Raw genomic sequence first — 19,236 nt, forward strand, 5'->3', positions numbered from 1 at the left:
CCTCCACGGGCAACGGAATTTTCGATCGAACGGGAAGTTTCAAGGCCTACCACCCTTCGGATGTTTCATTTTTCGAAGCTCACCGCAGTAACTAATTGAAAATTAATGGTAAATTACATAGGAGTAATCAAATCTATTAGATAGGAACTTTTATTTTTACTCTCCCTCTGTGGCCGTGTGTGCGTGTGTGTGTGTGTGTGCATGGATGGGCTGTGTCTTTTGCAGGTTCGCAGGCTGGATTATCCGGGATCAGGGACGGGGACCGGGGTAGCCGAAAACAGGTTCTACCGGATTTTTTTCGTTCTTGTTGAACATGCCATGCCGCCGAACTCTCGACGAAACGCAGCAACAACAACAACAACAACAACAATAACAAAAAGAGTGTGAGAAGCACGGTCTTAAAATCAAAATAATAGCACACAGAGAGACAGAGAGAAGCCCAAAAGCACAAAACACAACGATAATGACCTTAACTAATGATAAACAGTAGGACGCGCTGGTCGGTGGAAGAAGGGGGAAGATTAGGTAGATGAGGCAGCCGAGGTTTTCTGTTCGGACTCTTGCTGATGACTGGGGTCGGTTCAAGTGAGTAGCTCGAAATTGGGGAGACGAACGAAATCGAATTAAAACAATGTTACGCTGGCTTCGGCATGGGCTGTGACGTGTCAGAATCCAGCCAATTTAACGTAATTAATTTTTTCCGATCATTTCTTGGACTTGTTCCAGGTATTCTGCCTCCCGTTCTCTTCCTGCTCGGCCGGGTAGGAACAGTAGCCGAAGTGGAACAATAAGGCATACATAGTTCCTGTCTCTATGCAAATATGTACGGCACGTGAAGGCAAGAGATCAAAACAAAAGAAAAGCAAGCCACGACGACCTGCAAATGCGCCAACGGAAAGAACATCGGACACGTTTTCCACCTCATTAATTCGTAGAAATACACAGCTCTACGAATAAATAGATACGTATGGTGCCGTTGTTTCCGTGCTCGGTACCTGTTAACACACAGTAGGCGAAGGACGATGAAGACGACGACGACATGCCAAAGTGAGAAGAGAATTCTTCTGAAGACAATTAAAATAGTTAAAGCCGTGTCTATCAACCATTAGCTCCAACTGCGCTGTCGTCGGTTAACGGAGAAGATGCAAATTTCGCCACGTCTTCCAATGCAGCCGATCGTAGTAAACTGTGTTGGTTTGTAGGTACCTACCACCCAATCATCTATCATTCGCTTGCTATGTTTGTTTTGAAAACAAAGAGACAATCGAAGTAGGCCCTGCGTTGTCAAAATTTGGTTCGCAATTAGTTTCCTAAGCCGGTCTGATGCGGATCTGGGGGCCCTTTCACATGACCTCACGACGATGGCGCAGCGAAGGGTCGCGCAGGGTGTCGCCATAAGTCACCTCCCCGGTCGCATGAAAGTGTTAAGGATGAGCAAAGCAAGAGCGAAACCCCGGGATGGCCCCAGAAGAGCTCCGAGGCAGATAAAATAATTAAGGTATTTGGTGCTGGTTTGTGCCTGTAACACGATCAATTTTCTCGCTTCCATTTCGGTCGGGCGATTCAGGCGAACAGATAGCCTGTAGCCTATTTGGTGTTTCTTTTAATTAACTGCGTGATTTTAATTGTGACTCTCTGTACTCTCTTCTCTGTCCCGTTTGTTTGTTGGCTTGGGGCCTGGCGGGGGAAGGTGCAAAGCAGGAGATCGCAATTTAAAGATTGGTCGGGACCCTTACCGAACCCCACCGAACGAACGGCCACAGCATCTGAGCTTCTGCTGCGGTTTGCTAGGCAGCAGACGAAAGCGGGGAAGCAAACAACGAGGTGAACAAATGAAATATGGTTGTTGCAACTCGATTTCTGTGTTGTTTCGGTTTCAATTGAAGTAGGTCTCCATCCATACCATCACCATCGGAAGGCAATTTAAATTGTTCGATTAATTAAGATTCTATACAAAACGTTGTCCCGTCCGCTGCCTACTACTTGTACTCCTTGTAGGAGGCGGGATCCGAGGGCGGGGAATAGAAGAAATCACCACCACGAAACGTTCCGGAACCGAGTTGGTGCTTGTTTTGCTTTTTGGAACAAAGTTCACAACTGGTCATAAGCTAAACATCAACGAAAACGTGATGAGGCTGGGACGCGCGCTCTCTAACTGTTTCTCTAAATCGAGAAAAGCCTTGTCGAGGCGTTTGTCAGGTCCACGTCGGGGCACAGTCGTGGAACTGCATAATGGGACAAGGGTTCGCAATTTATAATTCCATTTCCTCTGTCCTCCCACCCACGGAAATCAGCGACAACTATCAAGGATCGACCGTTCAAAGCCAACGGTCCACCTACAACAACAAAGTAGGCGCCAACAGTCACACACACCCAGCACACTTTGATGATGCCCTCGCGCAAAGTAGGCCTCCCTCGTCTAATAAAGATGTCCAAAGCCTACTTTAATGCCCACTTTTCGATGAGCTCCGAGAAAGAAAAGAAATCTCGCTGTTATCTCATAATTTTACGAGTCATTTTCCCCCATTCCCCGATGATCCGCCTGCCACTCGGATTAAGCCTGTTTGAATTTTCCCTAATACTTTTAATAGCTGTATTAAATTTTATTAGGAAGCAATCATTTCAATGCTTTCTTCTCTCATTTTCTCCCGTTCCGTACCGGCCATCATCGCGCGCCGCTTATCCGTGTTCATGTACCGTTAAGTGCCCGGCAAACACCACGCTGCTGGTCAAGGGAAAAATTCTTGACCGCTGATCACATTTTCCGGATATGGTTAATCGAAACTCCCATCGCTCACCACACGGTTCAACAAAGTAGGCACGTTCAATTTTCTCATCCCAGAAGAAGTCAAGGCCTCCTCCTTCTTCCCTCGTCTCGATTTAATTAATAGTGCAACTTTTTTACTACCTCTTCCTTCCCGTTCCAAGTGGCAAAAACAGGATTCCCTGGGCAAAAACAAAATCCAAACCTTATCACAAACACACGAGTGAATAATTTTGTATTTCCATATTTTTCCGCTCGCGCACCTCGCCGAACGTGACTCGGCTCATTATGAGGTCCAGCCCTGGTGGATCCCGGTCTTGGTCGCCGTAGTCATCGTCTGCTCGCTTGATAATTAAGTTCACCTCTTTGTTTCTCGTGCGCGCAATCTTGAAGGTAATTTCTTGCTACTCGCGAGACTTGCACCATTCGAAGGAAAAACCATTAACATCCGCGCGAGAAATGGAAAACGAAGCAGCTAATAATAAGTAATGATATGTTTATATTTGTACTCTCTTTTCCCGTGTCGAACTCCCATTGCCAACTTGCAGCGGAGGTGCGCGAAGGTACAAAATGTTATAAAAGTACATTACATCGCTCAATTGGTGTTGCAGCAGCCAGCGACGGTGGATCGAAACGCGAAAAGGTTTCAAGACAGTCATTATTATTACATCGGCTGCTGCTGGCGTGCTGCGGACATTACAAGAACATTGTTGGTCTCGCGACGCTACTCGACACAGCAGGCCACGATTTGCGACCGAAGATAATTCAATTAATGCCATACTGGTAGCCGTTGCTCACTCATCAATCGGCAACGCGCGCTACAGCACAGCAAGCCTTGACAGAGGAAGATGGTCAAAATTTTCCCATCTACCTCGATTAAGGCGCGCGCCCGCGAAAGCAAAAGGTGTCACTCCACTTCGGGATCTTAATTGACATCTCCGCAAGCAATTTGGAGCAGAGCTGTCACTTTTACGCCAAAATCACCACAGCCGAAGACGACGACGGGATACGTGTGAATGTGTGTTCGTAGATCACAATCGCCGGCGTCGTCATCGTCATAATTATCGCTTGCCATGGATCAAAAGCACGCAGCCCATTGCAGTTTAGCGGCTCGGTAGCGAATTCCCGGTCCTTTTACGACATAATTAATTAATTTAATGAATTGGAAACTCGAACTATTTCTCTCCGTGCGTTCTCTCAGTTCATTAGGAAGCGATGCAGCGTGTCACTTTGATTAGACTCCGACCGTTAGGCACTCCACCGGGAGTAGACGAGCGAATTGGGAATCGAAATACTTTCACACCCCAAATGACTGACGACAGCGACGGCGGCGGCGGCGGCGGCGATCGTCGGAAAGTTGTTGGCGCTGTGTGGATTTTGGTTCATAAACTCACGTCAATCTCAGGCAAGCGAACGGTTTGGCATGCGGTTGCACAGTTGATGGTTGCCAGGGGACACTGTGGATACTGATTGATAGCCTTTTGTGGGGCGGTTGAATAGTGTGCCATGATGGAAGGTTGCTTCGATCAGTGGTGAGTGTGATTTCAAGATTACACTCTAAAGTCAACTTAATTGGTTAATCAAACGAAGTTTCACCACTTGGCGGCACTCGGGTGGTAATTGAGTGAAAGAGATTTTTTCTATCGGACTAAATGGGCCGAAGGGTCTCGGGATTTTATGAAATTTTGCCCACAGGTAGAGTTTATGGTTATACAAACGAAAAAAAAAAATCAAAAAATTCGGGGGGAATAATATCCTGGAAAATTTAAGTTGAAGTTTCCAGATTTTCACAGAAATCACTTACTTTGAAAATTTATAACTCATGAACCAAGCATCGTAGAAAGAATGTTTTGTAGTAAAATGACAAAGAAATTATCGCAGCAATCCTTGAAAAATATAATCTGAACAACGAAAATTTTCACGACGGAGGAAAATCTCAAGAAAAATCAGGAAAAATTAATTGTCAGGGTAATGATTTTTTTTAATGATACTTGAATACTATTTATCTTTCAGTGTGACCATTTCAGAGTGGTGTATGAATTTTCTTTGTACGTGATTTCCGGTAAAATCGGAAAACTTCAACTGAAATTTTATGAGAAAATCAAACATTCCTAATTAAAAAAAAAGACAAAGGCTGGCATTTACTGTCGTGAGCTAAGTTCAAAGAAATGTTCTTCTATGAACTGTTTGTTTTTATGTGTGTTTATCAAAAAAAAAAACTACAAGGGACAAGCCCAATGGGGTTGTACGAAATGGTGACGTAGGACTACGTAGTCTTATATAATAAATGTTATTTGTTAACTGCAACAGGAGCTTGTATTTTGTATAGGAATAGGAATTTGAGCGGGGTTCTCTCTTTAGTATGACGCGCTCGACATAGATGACCCACAGCGACTCACGAAGAGCTACTGATTCCGATCAATAGTGGTGCGGTTTCTTCCTCCTTCTGTGGATGCTCATGTGGGCTGCAGCTCGCTGTTTGCAGGCAGCCTTTCGCTGTGTACTGGAGAACACCACCACTCACCACGCAATGATTGAATAAACACCGTTTGGTGAGACCGGATGGAATTCAACTTTGAAATCTGTGTTAGGGAAATCGCTTTTCACAGGCCGTCGGTGATAATTATTAACAGATGCGTAGAAATATTTCTGATCGATTGGTGATTAAATTATTGAAATTGGTTCAGGGGCAGCTGAGTTATAAACGTTCAAAATCTTTCATAATTTTGTTACATGTTCCATTTTTGGTTTTCACAAAGTGTAACCCCATATAGAAATCACAGACGTAGTCCTACGTCAAAAGTTCAACAAGATCGAAAACATGTCCTCACATATCTTCTCAACACTTTCTAAACAAGTTATAATATTATTCACATCGGGTAAGGGTCGAAATTGACAAAATGTCGAAATTTACAAAATGATAAAATCGACAAAAAGGTGAAATCGACAAAATTTTGAAATTGATACAATGTCAAATTCAACAAAATACAAAAATTGACAAATTGTTTAAATCGACAAAACTTCGAAATCGACAAAATGTCGAAATCAACAAAATGTCAAAATCGACAAAAAGTCGAAATCGACTAAATTTTTAAATCGTCAAAATGACAAATTCGACAAACTGTCAAATTCGACAAAACTTCGAAATCGCCCAAATGTCAAAATCAGCAAAATATAAATATCGACAAAATGACAAAATTGACAAAATTTCAAAATCTTTAAAATTTCGAAATAGAAAAAATGTCGAAATAGAAAAAATGTCGGAATCCAAATAATTTTGAATCCGAAAAAACGTCAAAATTGACAAAATGGAGAATCCAGAAAATATCGAATACGAATAAATGTCACAACCGACAAAATACCTAGGTCAATTTTTCTTAATCGACAAAACGACGAAATCGACAAAATAGCAAAATCGTCAAAATGTCAAATTCGACCAAATGTCAAATTCAAAAAAAATTCAAAATCCAAAACATGTAAATATCGACAAAATGACGAAATCGAAAAAATGTAAAAATTGACAAAATGTTGAAATTGACAGAATGTCAACGATGACAAAATATCGGAATTGAAAAACTGTCGAAATCGACAAAATGTCAATTCCAAAAAAAAATGTCGAATGAAATAACAATTTCGAATCCGACAAAATGCCGAATCCGACAAAACTTTGAAATCGACAAAATGTCAAAATCACCAAATTGTAAATATCGACAATATGCCAAAATTGAAATCGACGAAACGTCAAAATTGATAAAATGAAGAATCCGAAAAAAATCGAATCTGACAAAATGTCGAAACCGAATAAATATCAAAATAGACAAAATGTAGAAATCGACCAAATGTCAGAAATGTTTAAATCAACAAATTGTTGTGATTGACAGAATGTTGACGTTGACAAAATATTGAAATTGACAAACTGTCGAAATCGACAAACTGTCAATTACGAAAAATAAATTTCGAAATCAATAAAATTTCAAAATCACCTAAATGTAAATATCGACAAAATGCCAAAATTTGGAAATCGACAAATCGTCAAAATTGACAAAATGAAGATTCCGAAAAAAAAGTTGAATCCGACAAAATGTCGAAACCGAATGAATGTCAAAATAGACCAAATGTCTAAATCGACGAAATTTGAAAATCGATACAATTTCGAAATCGAAAAAATACCGAAGTCATTTTTTTTTTAAATGGACAAAATGTCTTTATCGACATAACGTAAATAGCAAAATCGTCAAAATGTCGCATTCAAATTTCAAAATCCGAAAAATTTAAATATCGGCAAAATGACGAAATCAAAAAAATGTCTTAATCGACAAAATGTCGAACTTGACAGAATGGCAACGTTGCCAAAATATCGAAATTGCCAAACTGTCGAAATCGACAAAATGTCTTAATGAACAAAATACCAATTCCGAAAAAAATGCCGAATCCGACAAAACTTAGAAATTGACAAAATGTCAAAATCATCAAAATGCAAAAATCGACAAAATGCCATAATTTCGAAATCGACAATTGACAAAATGAAGAATCCGAAAAAATGTCGAATCCGACAAAATTTCGAAACCCAATAAATGTCAAAATCGACAAAATATCAAAATAAACAAAATACCGAAGTCAAAAAAAAATTTGAAATTGACAAAACGTCGAAATCGACAAAATAGCAAAATCGACAAAATGTCAAATTCGACCAAATGTCAAATTCAACAAAATTTAAAAATCCGAAAAATGTAAATATCGACAAAATGACGAAATCGAAAAAAAATGTCCAAATTGACAGAATGTCGGCGTTGAAAAAATATAGAAATTGACAAACTGTCGAGATCGACAAAATGTCTAAATGAACAAAATGTCGATTCCGAAAAAAAATCGAATCCAACAAAATGCCGAATCCGACAAAACTTCGAAATCTACCAAATGTCAAAATCACCAAAATGCAAATATCGGCAAAATGCCAAAATTTTGAAATCGACTAAATGTCAAAATTGACAAAATGAAGAATCTGAAAAAATGTCGAATCAGACAAAATGTCGAAACCGAATAAATATAAAAATAGACGAAATGTCGAACTCGACCAAATTTCAAAATCGATAAAATTTCGAAATCGAAAAAATACCGAAGTCATTTTTTTTTTTATGAAATGGACAAAATGTTTTAATCGACAAAACGTCGAAATCGACATAACGTTGAAATCGACAAAATAGCAATATCGTCAAAATGTCAAATTCAAATGTCAAAATTCGAAAAATTTAAATATCGAGAAAATGACGAAATCAAAAAAATGTCTTAATCGACAAAATGTCGAAACTGACAGAATGTCAACGTTGACAAAATATCGAAATGGACAAACTGTTGAAATCGACAAAATGTCTAAATGAACAAAATACCGATTCCGAAAAAAATGTCGAATCCGATTAACTTACGAATCCGACAAAATGCCGAATCCGACATAACTTTGAAATCGACAAAATTTCAAAATCACCAAAATGCAAATATCGACAAAATGCCACAATTTCGAAATTGACGAAACGTCAAAATTGACAACATGAAGAATCCGAAAAAATGTCGAATCCGACAAAATGTCGAAACCGAATAAATGTCAAAATAGACTAAATGTCGAAATCCACCAAATTTCAAAATCAACAAAATACCGAAGTCAAATTTTTTTTGAAATGGACAAAATTGTCCAAATCGACAAAATAACAAAATCGTCTGAATGTCAAATTCGACCAAATGTCAAATTCAACAACATTTAAAAATCCAAAAAATGTAAATATCGACAAAATGACTAAATCTAAAAATGTCTAAATCGACAAAAGGTCGAAATTGACAGAATGTCGACGTTGACAAAATATCGAAATCGACAAAATACCAATTCCGGTTTTTAATTTCGAAATGTTGAATCCGATAAAATTTCGAAATAGATTAAATATCAAAATCATCAAAATGCAAATATCGACAAAATGCCTCAATTTCGAAATCGACGAAACGTCAAGAATCCGAAAAAATGTCGAATCCGACAAAATGTCGAATCCGACAAAATGTCGATACCGAATACATGTCAAAATAGACAAAATGTCGAAATCGATCAAATTTCAAAATCGACAAAATACCAAAGTCAAATTTTTTTGATATGGACAAAATTGTCTAAATCGACAAAACGTCGAAATCGACAAAATATCAAAATCGTCAAAATTTCAAATTCGACCAAATGTCAAATTCAACAAAATTTTAAAATCCGAAAAATGTAAATATCGACAAAGTGACGAAATCTAAAAATGTCTAAATCGACAAAAGGTCGAATTGACAGAATGTCGACGTTGACAAAATATAGAAATCGACAAAATGCTAATTCCTAAAAAAATGTTGAATCCGGTAAAATTTCAAATCCGGCAAAACTTCGAAATCAAAACAAACAAAACGTCAAAATTTACAAAATGAAGAATCAGAAAAAAGTCGAATCCGACAGAATGTCGAAACCGAATAAATGTCAAAATAGACCACATGTCAAAATCGATCATATTTCAAAATCGGCAAAACGTCAAAATTTTATTGAGATGGACAAAATGTCTTAATCGACAAAACGTTGAAATCGACAAAATAGCAAAATCGTCCAAAAGTCAAATTTCACAAAATGTCAAATTCAGCAAAAATTCAAAATCCGAAAAATGTAAATATCGACAAAATGACGAAATTTAAAAATGTCTAAATCGACAAAAGGTCGAAACTGACAGAATGTCGACGTTGACAAAATATTTAAATGGACAAACTGTTTGAATCGACATAATGCCTCAATGAACAAAATATCGATTCCGAAAAAAATGACGATTTCGAAAAAATGTTGAATCCGACAAAATGTCTAATTCGACAAAATGTAAAAATCGAACAAATGTCAAAATCGAGAAAATTTCGGAATGGACCAAATTTAGAAATTTGGTTATTTCTTTGTGTTCCTCGAAAGACACTATTTTCTCAACAAACATTCTCCGGCGCCATTTCGATCAGAAATACCATTTCCGTGCTTCAATTTTTTGAAAAATCTCAATGACAAATAACAAGGTTCAAAATGGCCAAACTTTAGCAAGCATGGGAATTAATATTGCCCATAACAAACAATTGCCCTAGTAGCACGCTTGTCACAAATCGGTTGTGGCAACTTCTATACAACTTATATCAGTCATAAACAAGTTGCTGCAACCTATTTTGACGGAAATGTGCTCGGGTGCGCAAAATTTGATACAAATCGGAGAAAGTTGATTCAAAAATTCAATTTTTATACGCTTTTTACCTGGAACTGTTCTGTAGGAAATTTCCTATGGAGTAGTTCCAGACAACAAGCGATTCAAGCACTATTGCAGAAGCCATGAAATTCATTTTCACTATGGTTTCATAACTTGGTATCGAGTTAGTGGACATCGACTTGTGGAGACTTTACTATACCTACATTATTTGTTTGAGTAAACAAAGATGGTTCTGACCAGGGGTTGAAACGGTTGACGTTTTTTACTACACTCGCTTCGTTCTCGTACGTGACAGTCTGTTTGTATTCGTACACTCATGCTCTACCGTCGTTTCTATCTCACAACACGAACTGTAGAATAGCATTCGAGCTTAAAGCAAATTATCAAATAACTATCATATGACACGTGTGATTTCGTTGTAATTCCTAGGACATCATTGCTTGCTATTTTCAGAATTCACATCTTATTATGAGACAAACTAAAATGCATACATTCGTGACGGTCTTCGGCGACAGTGTCGTATGACAGAGCCTGGCATATGACATTTTAGTTTGGTACTGTACTGTGATACACAGCAAAAAAAATGTAATATCGATCAACGTAATTCAAGCTGATGTATGAAATCATGATGTAATAGCAAAAAGCAGATACAATATTATATCAATGGATGTAATTTTGTTCGCAAAATCGATGTACATCGTACAATGTGATATTACACAACCGATGGATTGACCTGGTTGCAGCGGTTTCGATGTAATATTCAACAACTTTTTTTTGCTGTGTAGCTTGTTTTGCAAGTGTCGGAGGCAAAGGCAGTCAATTATCACAGAAAATGTGTCGACTACCCCTTACAAGACTGGTTCGGACAAGAATTCCATTTTAGTTGTGAAGAGAATTCAAGACGATTGTGGAATCAAAAGAAATGATTACTTCAAGGTTATCCAGAGGACCTTCTGATTCCTGGTGAAAGTTGAGAATAATTCCAAGGGAGTTGTGCGAAGAATTTGAAGGTAGATCTGAGGAGAATTTCAATTCTTCCTAACTCGATACTAAAAGGACCATCGAGTGAGGGAGAATAACGAGTTATGATGGCAAGTTTTAGAAAATTGTATCGAGTCAGGGTGAATATTGAGTAAGCGAGAGATCGAGTAAAGGAGAGTTCACTGTATTTCTATTTCCCGGCCATTTTTGGATACCTTTTTTTTTTTTTTTCCTTTATTTAACGTCGGTCTCTGTTCCGCAATCTAGTGCCAATCACCGACGGACATCGATTGCCATCCATTGACGGCAACCGAATGTGCAGGAAGGCAGCTTCCACACCTGCGTAGGATATCTCACCCATTCACAACATACATGGGCCGGGACCAACGGCTTTACTTCCCTTCCGAAGGAAGACGTGACCAGAGATTTTTATGCCTCAGAAAAATCCCACCGACCTCGGCTGGGATTGAACCCAGACCCACTGGGGTGTTAGAAAGCAGTCACGCTTACCACTACACCACCGGCGCCGGCATTTTTTGGATACCTAAAAATTGTGTTACAGCTTATGGCTCTACCCGGGAATTCCCTGGAATCTGGATATTATATAATCTGGTGAACATATAGATAATTACATAAATTTAAGATGTACATATATATAACACTTTTTTAATCTAATTCGTTTATTTTGAAGGCTTAATAGCGCTAGCTTCACGGAGCCAATAATTCATCTTTGTAACTTACAAGTTTTGCCTAAGTCTACGTCTAGTATGGATGGGATCAATTACTTGCGGTTAACTCGAGGTTTGAGTTTTGAGGAAAGAATCAGGGGAGAAGCTTGGAAAAAAGGTTTCGTTGTCTCATGGCATTCAACAGTTTGTTCCTCTTATATGTTTTGCTGATCGACCAATAAAGAAGTTAATAGTCTAAACCACCAATTTAAATCGGAGGTATCCTCAGATTTTGTTCTGAAGATAGTTTTGACTTATCCCGGACGGATGTAGTACAAAAGGTCGAAGTACAAAAGGTCGAAGTACAAAAGGTCGAAGAACAAAAGATCGAAGCACAAAAGTTCGAATTGACAATAGGTCGAATGGACATACACTCATAAAATAAATCACATAACCAGTGGAAAATATCCATGTGAATTTCACATAACTTTCATGTGATCCAATAATTGGAAATTGCACCACTAAATCACATAAACGTTATGTGGCCAATGAAATCTATATGATATCTCATATAGAATTTCTAATGCTATGTGATATTCAGGTAAAAATTATTGTTTTTGTTTTTGGAAAAATACTGTGTGCGAAACTAAGTGAAAACTTTTTTCAGTGTAATGTCCATTGAAATTTAATGAGACAAAATGTCGAAATGTATAAAAGGTCGAAGGACAAAACGTCGAATTAAATTCCAAACGTTAACAAAAGTTCGAATGGATAAAAAAGTAGTTCACGCTAATTCTAGATAGAGTTGAAATTAGTTCGTAACAACTTTTCGTAACAACTTTTGTAAAAAATTATTTCTTTCGATGATTTCTAGAAAGTCAAGGCTCGCCAACGCAAATCAACATCACCATCGGATAGGGGAAGACCTCCCCTATCCAATGGTTATGTTGATTTACGTGGGCGTGCCTTGAATTCATAGAAATCATCGAGAGAAGTCATTGTTTACAAAAGCTGTTACGCCCTAATTCCAGCTCTATCTAGAAATGATGAATCGGAAAAATTTGACGTTCTCCAATTTCCATGAAATTTGGCATAATTATTTTGTTATAAGGAATGATTCATATTTTTGCTAAAATTCGGCCGTTTTGAATCTTGTATAATTTTCAAAATGGCGACACTTCTGATCAAAATGATCACTCTCTGTGTAAATTTCATACGAATAACTTCTTGGTGTGGGAAGCCCATTTAGTCAGAATTGTCCCGACAAAAAGGGAAGAATTCAAGTTAATCGGTCCGAAAATGCCAAAAGAAAGCCGACTGATTTTTATCAACCGTACAGTTTTTGAAATTGGGTGACGTCCCAGCTCAAAATCAGCTATCCCGTTAGAAAATTGTGTCAAACTAGTCTTGAAATTTCCATTGACACTTCGAAATAATCTAGTGAACTGTTCAACATGAAAAACTACAGAGCGGTCGCTGAAAACCGCTGCCAACGAGCGAATTATGACTGCAATGGTGAAACTGAATCGCTGTTTTAAATCTAAAAATATACCACCGCTGAAGTTGCCCTTACCAACCACCAGTAAAGCATTTTTTGCAAAATGATTTTCCAAGCTTGCTTCGACCGGCGATTTCTGCATTTTAGGGTTGCTTTATTCAACACAATTTGAATATTGCCTCAACTTATCTGACTGCCTCTAATCTCAAAGTTTTCCATCGTGAAATATAAACAAAAATCACGTTTTATGTAGACCATTATTTTCTCATAGAAATTCTTTAAAAAACGGCCCATTTTCTACGACATACCATAATTTGCTCACTAAAGCAAAATCCTACCACAGAATGCCATGACTTCTGTGTGTGTTTTCAAACAAAAACCGCACCACACGAAAACCTCCATTGTCTACAACTGTGACCATTTGAGAGTCGTGATAAATTACTCTCATTCTTCTTCAAACTCCACTCCCCGCACCTCCGCTAACCCTAGAAAACCCAAAACATCAAACGCCATGTAATTTTACAATGCTATTTGTTTCTACTAATATATGTACTGTTTGTATGTTGTACACGGCGGCGTTCGAAAACCACAGAGAGAAAAAAAACATAAGCACAAACAGAAGGAAAAGTGGTTGTAATTTATGGTGTTCTTCCCCCTACTCAGTCCCCCCCCCCCCCCTTTCCCTCACAGGGAGCTACTCTAGGAAAAACCATTTAACGGGTTCGTCCTCTCATCATCGCGGGTTGCGCGCGCTCATGGAGGAGGAGGGGCCTCCAAGTCACGGATTGGCTCGCTCTTGGAATAGTTCGCTCAAATATTATTGGTAAGGTACGTCCACGACACGGAAGCCGCCGCCGCCGTTGCCGCTTTGTGCGAACTTAAATCGAAACTACACGAGCGAACTACATTCGAGAGAAAAACGGGAAAACAGATGCAAATATGTGCAACGTGAGGCGGTTTTTCGTCGCGGGGTCGTAAAATAGAAGAAAGAGCTAATTAGAAGACGGTAAGGCGAATCGCGAAGCAGGCGGTGGACAAATATTTCCCAATAGCGCTCCAGATCACGACACGACCGAAGCGCGATTGTCTGGAGTTTTCCGGCTACTGGGGTTTTTTTTTTTGGTTCGCTGCAGCAGCTCCAATGGCAACCGTGGCCAACTGCGATTGGTTGGGATTCAGCAGAGCGAGGCGGAGTTGCTTCGATTCGATTCCCCGTTTGTTTGTTGTGTAGCGATTTTTCTAATGCTTGTTGTCACGTTGCAATTGTTTCGGAAGAAGCGAGGGGTGGGGTGGGGGAGGCTAATTAAATTTAGATAATGGCTGTACTTACTCGCATCCCCCGGGTTGGTCACATTTGCCGTGTATCTGGTCGCATCCTGGCTTGCAGATTGCTGTTAAAAAAAAATAACAAAAGAGAAAGTCGTGTTAGTTTTAATTTTTTCGAATTCAGAGGGATCGTCGTCATCGACAATCGATCGAGGTCAGCTCGGCGGGTGAACCTCTGACCCCCCCGACGCCATATTCGAAGAAGAGACAACGAAATAGCGCTTACGCAAAAAAAAAACAAATCACCCCATCGCCATCAAAATGTCTCCGCGATAAGATGCAATAAAATTAGGGAATTAGAGAAATAAAAGGAAAACAACAGCGATCGGCGGAGGCTCAATCAAATCGTGGGACATTAGGCATGGCGCTTTCGTTTCTCGATTTTACATAAGGCGACGGCGCAACGCGGCTTTCTCTCGTCATAAGTCACACACACACACACACACACATTCGGAATCAAGCGCGCGTCTCTAGATTTTTGATTTGTGACGAGCCAAAGCCTACTGCTGTTTGCTACGACGGCGGCTAATCGATCACCGCATGCGATTACTTTATCGGACAGCCGCGTCAGTTTCTGGTTGTTGTTGTTGTTGTTGTTGTTGTTATGAAATGGACCTTATGCTTACCTTTCTCACAGTTGGCGCCCTGCCAGCCCGGTAGGCACACCTTGTTGCCCTGCTCGCCGCAGGTATAGTGCCCAAACTGGTCGTTCCGGGGCCGGCAGAACGTCGTACAGGTCGTGTTGTAGTAGTTGTCTGCGCACTGCACTCGGACCCTGCATCGTGAAGAAAGGAACAGAAAATTCAAAACAATAAATTTATCCGAAAAAAATAAAAACACTGGCCAAAGCAAGCCATGAACTCCAGAACTTACCGATACGTGATCCGGGCGTTCTTCCCCGTGTGATCTAATGTATTCCATTCGTGCGAGGGCAGAATGACACCGGAAAACGAGGTCTCCTCGATCAACCGATCCGTTACTGTGGATGAGGGAAAATTTTAATTAGCGTCCATGTTTTTTTTTTTTTCGATTAACGGGAGGTGATCGCCTCTTTAGCAGGAGCATACAAATTAGAGCAGTGGCGGCGGCAGTGCTGTAACAAGATCGTTATGCTAATTTTGCTGTTAACGCGCGGTGGGAAACGCGCTCGCCGCGAGGAAAATGACGAATTACAGCTCACGAAATCGATGGTGGTGCGATTTTTCGCGACTCGAAAACTCCATGTTGGATGAAATGAGAGCATGTGTTTTTTCACACCCCTGCCGCCACTGCCGTTGCTGCCTGCTGATCGTCATACTTACTTGGATAGGACTCGTTGAACGTGTCCAGGGCTTGCAGAATGAGCGTGAACGATTTCTGGAAGAAAACGGACGGAGAGAGAAGAAAAAGAACACACCGTTTAGAAACAAGAGCAATTAATTAAAACTCAATAGAAGCCTAGCACGGCTCGGTGGCGCGTTAGGTATTTAATTAATTTCCCATTGTTTCGGAACTCCGGAGGCATGATATCTAATCAGGGAGGAACATGCTGCCATGTTCCCGCGGGATCACTAGTCGAGAGCCACCCACGTCGTGCTCCCGCGTGGGTGAATTAATGAGACAACGGCCGAAATGCGATCCAGCAACGGTTGCCCGGGGAAACCCCTAATTTTGTGTGTTCTCACTCAGCGATAACCACGGAAGGAAAACATCGCAGGTCGTTTAATCGCGATGGCCTACTTTGGTTTTGCGTGGTGGCGTCGGTGTTGAAAAATTCGAGGTCGTGAAAACGGGAATTGTTCAAGGTTTCTCGATGGTTTATGTCAGGTTCTTGGCAATTTGCCGATGATGATGTGCTCCAAAGTAATCAATATCCAGAGGAATTAAAGATAAGTAGGAGATTTTCGATTAGTCCGTACAAGTATTATCCTTTCCCATAGTCCAAGAGGCATCACAAGGCAGTTCCAGAGGTTATTAAAGTCAAATCCACAGGTTAAGGGTCAGGCCAAGTACGGAGAGTTCAACAAAGGCATGGATAGTCAAGAGATGTCAACGGGATGATCTAGACGATTTCTAAGGTCCATCAATAGCAATCAATAATCAATCAAAAACAGATCTTTGGTTCTCAGTTTATAGAATTTCAAGAACTTCAATTCCAGGTCCAGCATCATATTGAAAGAGTCATGAGAAAACCTTAGAATGTAAGGTCAATTATTTGATTGAAAATCTGTTCAGATTACTTCTAGTTCTACCAGATAATAGCTAAAAATAAGCGAGTTCAGGGTGCCCTCTGAATTTAAGGGGGCTGTGTCATTTCGCCGAAAGACGTTTCGCCAAATGATTCATTGGAAGCATTCCAATAAATCAATTCAATATTCATCATTTAGAAAACAATCATGTTCAAAAAAAGGAAACATTTCTAAAAATGTAAAACATTGATAATGCAGTGCAACTCTAAAGAACTTCCATATTCAAAAGAAGGAAGCATTACATTAAAATCTTGCCTGCCAGGTTGAAAAAATCCAACCTTCTTTTTCTTTTTTCGACACTGATTTCATATACTGAGCTTTGAGAAAAGTTCAAAACCGTAGAAAATGGCTTGCTCTTCGGCGAAATGACCCATTCGGCAAAATGACCTTCGGTGAAATTACCCATTCGGCGAAACGTCCCGCTCCTGAATTTATGAAATGAATTCCCGGGTTTTTGCAGGTTTTTCTCGGTTGCTCAACATATTTTTCCCGGCTATTTATAAACAGCTAAATATGGTAAGAAAGTGTATATCAGCAGAAATTGATGTTACTGGAAAAGCTACGGCATTTTATTTTAAATGCAGCTGTCTAGATAAAAAAAAACCTTTTCACCTCAATTTTGTGATAAAAAAATATTTTTAGGATTTTGAGGATTTAAAAGGTTTCAAATTATCAAGATATGTTACGATATTTTTTAGAAGTTTAAAATTTACCGGTGGCTGATCTTCAATATGACTCACTAAAATTCGAAAAAACACGGTTTCTCATGGACTGAGTAAAATTTTTACTCATGTAAAACTTTACTCAGTGAGTGTCCCTAAATTCCGAATTTTTTAGGGCCTTCATGTTTTTAGATGATTTGATATAGGCCAACAGTTCGTCAGCCTTAATCTCGGATTCCTCGGAAAAAAATATTGGGAATCTGATGGAGGCTGGTTGCGTTTTCAGCAACCTCAGCTTCGTGAGGGCTGACGATGTTTTGTCCGAGATTATGAGAGCTGACAAAGTGTTGACCTATCGCGGCAGCCTTCTCTTCAGGAGTTATCAGATGAACCACTGGGTCGCCGGGACTATCCAGTGGGGTCAGTGGTGGAATGGGTCTTGGCTTATTTTTAAGAATTTTGGTTAGTGTCCAAAAGGGCTTTGCACAATCTGGGAGAGAGCGGATCCTGTTAGCAAAGACCTGACTTCTGAGGTCCACCATCCTGGCTTGGATGGTTTTTGTCAGGCGATTACAGTGGGTCTTAAGGACAGGTAGACCAGAGCGTTGGTACTGCCTTCGGATGGTGTTACGGAGTCTTATAAGGTCTTTGGTAGATTTGTCAAGGTTCAGAGTATTGCTCATCTGCCTGGATACTGGCACGTGTTGTTCCCTGGCCCGGGATATCGCCTCCTCGATGGAATGCAGACACCGGTCAACGTCTTCGGGCGTCTCCGGAACAACACCGTAGTAGAAAGTGGAGTCGTTACAGTGTTGGAACTGATCCCATCTGACGCGATGGTAGTTGCGTCGGGAAGCTTGAAATCGGTTGATGGATGAGCCCACATCGGCCACCACCGGATAGTGGTCTGAACTTAGCTCCTGGTGGGTCACAGGTTGCGAGATGTTGCCTCCCACATTGCTGACGAAGATGTCGATGGCGAAGTGTACGCCAGACCGGCTCAAGCGGGTGAGCCTCTTGCAGGTCGTCGTTCAGGATTTAGCCGTTTTGGTAGCGTCGACTGTTGCTCCAAGCCTGGTGTTTGGCGTTCAGGTCGCCAGCGATGAGAAGTACATCATCGGCGTCGAGTCAGTCTGATGATGTCTCTCCGCAGGTCTGCTGCCGACCCGTCCCTGATGGTGGCTTGTTTGGGACAGTAGGCCACAATGATGGTAATAGTGCCGACAGAAGTGGAGACTTCCACACCCACCGCTTCGATCATCGTCAGCTGGAAACTCGGTAGCAGTCGACAGCCAATATTTCTCCTTAATGCGATAGCCACTCCTCCTCCGCAGGAGCTGGTCCGGTCTAGTCTTACGAGCCGATAATCGGGGAGTTGAACATTTATCTCCGACTTCAGGTGTGTTTCGGTGATGACGAAACGAACTCAATGATTTTGCTCTTGAGCGAGCAAGCGTTCCAGTTGGCTATTTTAATGACTTCACGGTCCATACTTTTGCACGAAGGTCATAACTGCACGAATTTGTTCAGGTAGTGTCTTGGTGGTGCGTAAGATTATGATCACCTCAGTCACGAGGGTCACTAGTTCGTCGCTTGTGAGTGGAGAATTTTCTTCTGTCTCACCTGACACAGCACGGGCGTACGATAATCCCGGGGCAGTAGAGCCATGGCTCGGCTGGGCCGCAGCGGCAGTGAGGCGATGCTGAAATGAACGGTGGCTGGGACCCGCTTGATCTGACGTTGGATTCGCAACGGGGGGCGCTGGTTTAGTGAAAGCGGTGCTAGGTTCGGGACCATACGACGAGCCTGAAGTACTGGAAACGTGTCCATGTTGACAATAGGAGCACGATTATTGTGGTGTCGACCAG

At 40.6% G+C, this 19,236-nt stretch overlaps 1 protein-coding gene across 1 annotated transcript in view; it reads right to left on the bottom strand.

Annotated features, from left to right (window-relative positions):
* Positions 1 to 19,236, bottom strand: part of Ser (Serrate) — a 165,282-nt gene that overhangs the window by 68,235 nt on the left and 77,811 nt on the right. Inside the window, exons 5-8 of the mRNA XM_065216970.1 lie at positions 15,780 to 15,834; positions 15,352 to 15,457; positions 15,105 to 15,253; positions 14,483 to 14,543 (exon numbers count right to left, since the gene is read on the bottom strand). Of these exons, the coding sequence (XP_065073042.1) occupies positions 14,483 to 14,543; positions 15,105 to 15,253; positions 15,352 to 15,457; positions 15,780 to 15,834 (371 nt within the window). The remainder of the gene's footprint in view (positions 1 to 14,482; positions 14,544 to 15,104; positions 15,254 to 15,351; positions 15,458 to 15,779; positions 15,835 to 19,236) is intronic.

The sequence above is a fragment of the Ochlerotatus camptorhynchus genome, unplaced genomic scaffold (genome assembly GCF_037179485.1).
Source record: "Ochlerotatus camptorhynchus isolate MF236.1 unplaced genomic scaffold, CSIRO-AGI_Acam_v1.1 ptg000070l, whole genome shotgun sequence".
In the NCBI taxonomy this organism is placed as follows: Eukaryota; Metazoa; Arthropoda; class Insecta; order Diptera; family Culicidae; genus Ochlerotatus; species Ochlerotatus camptorhynchus.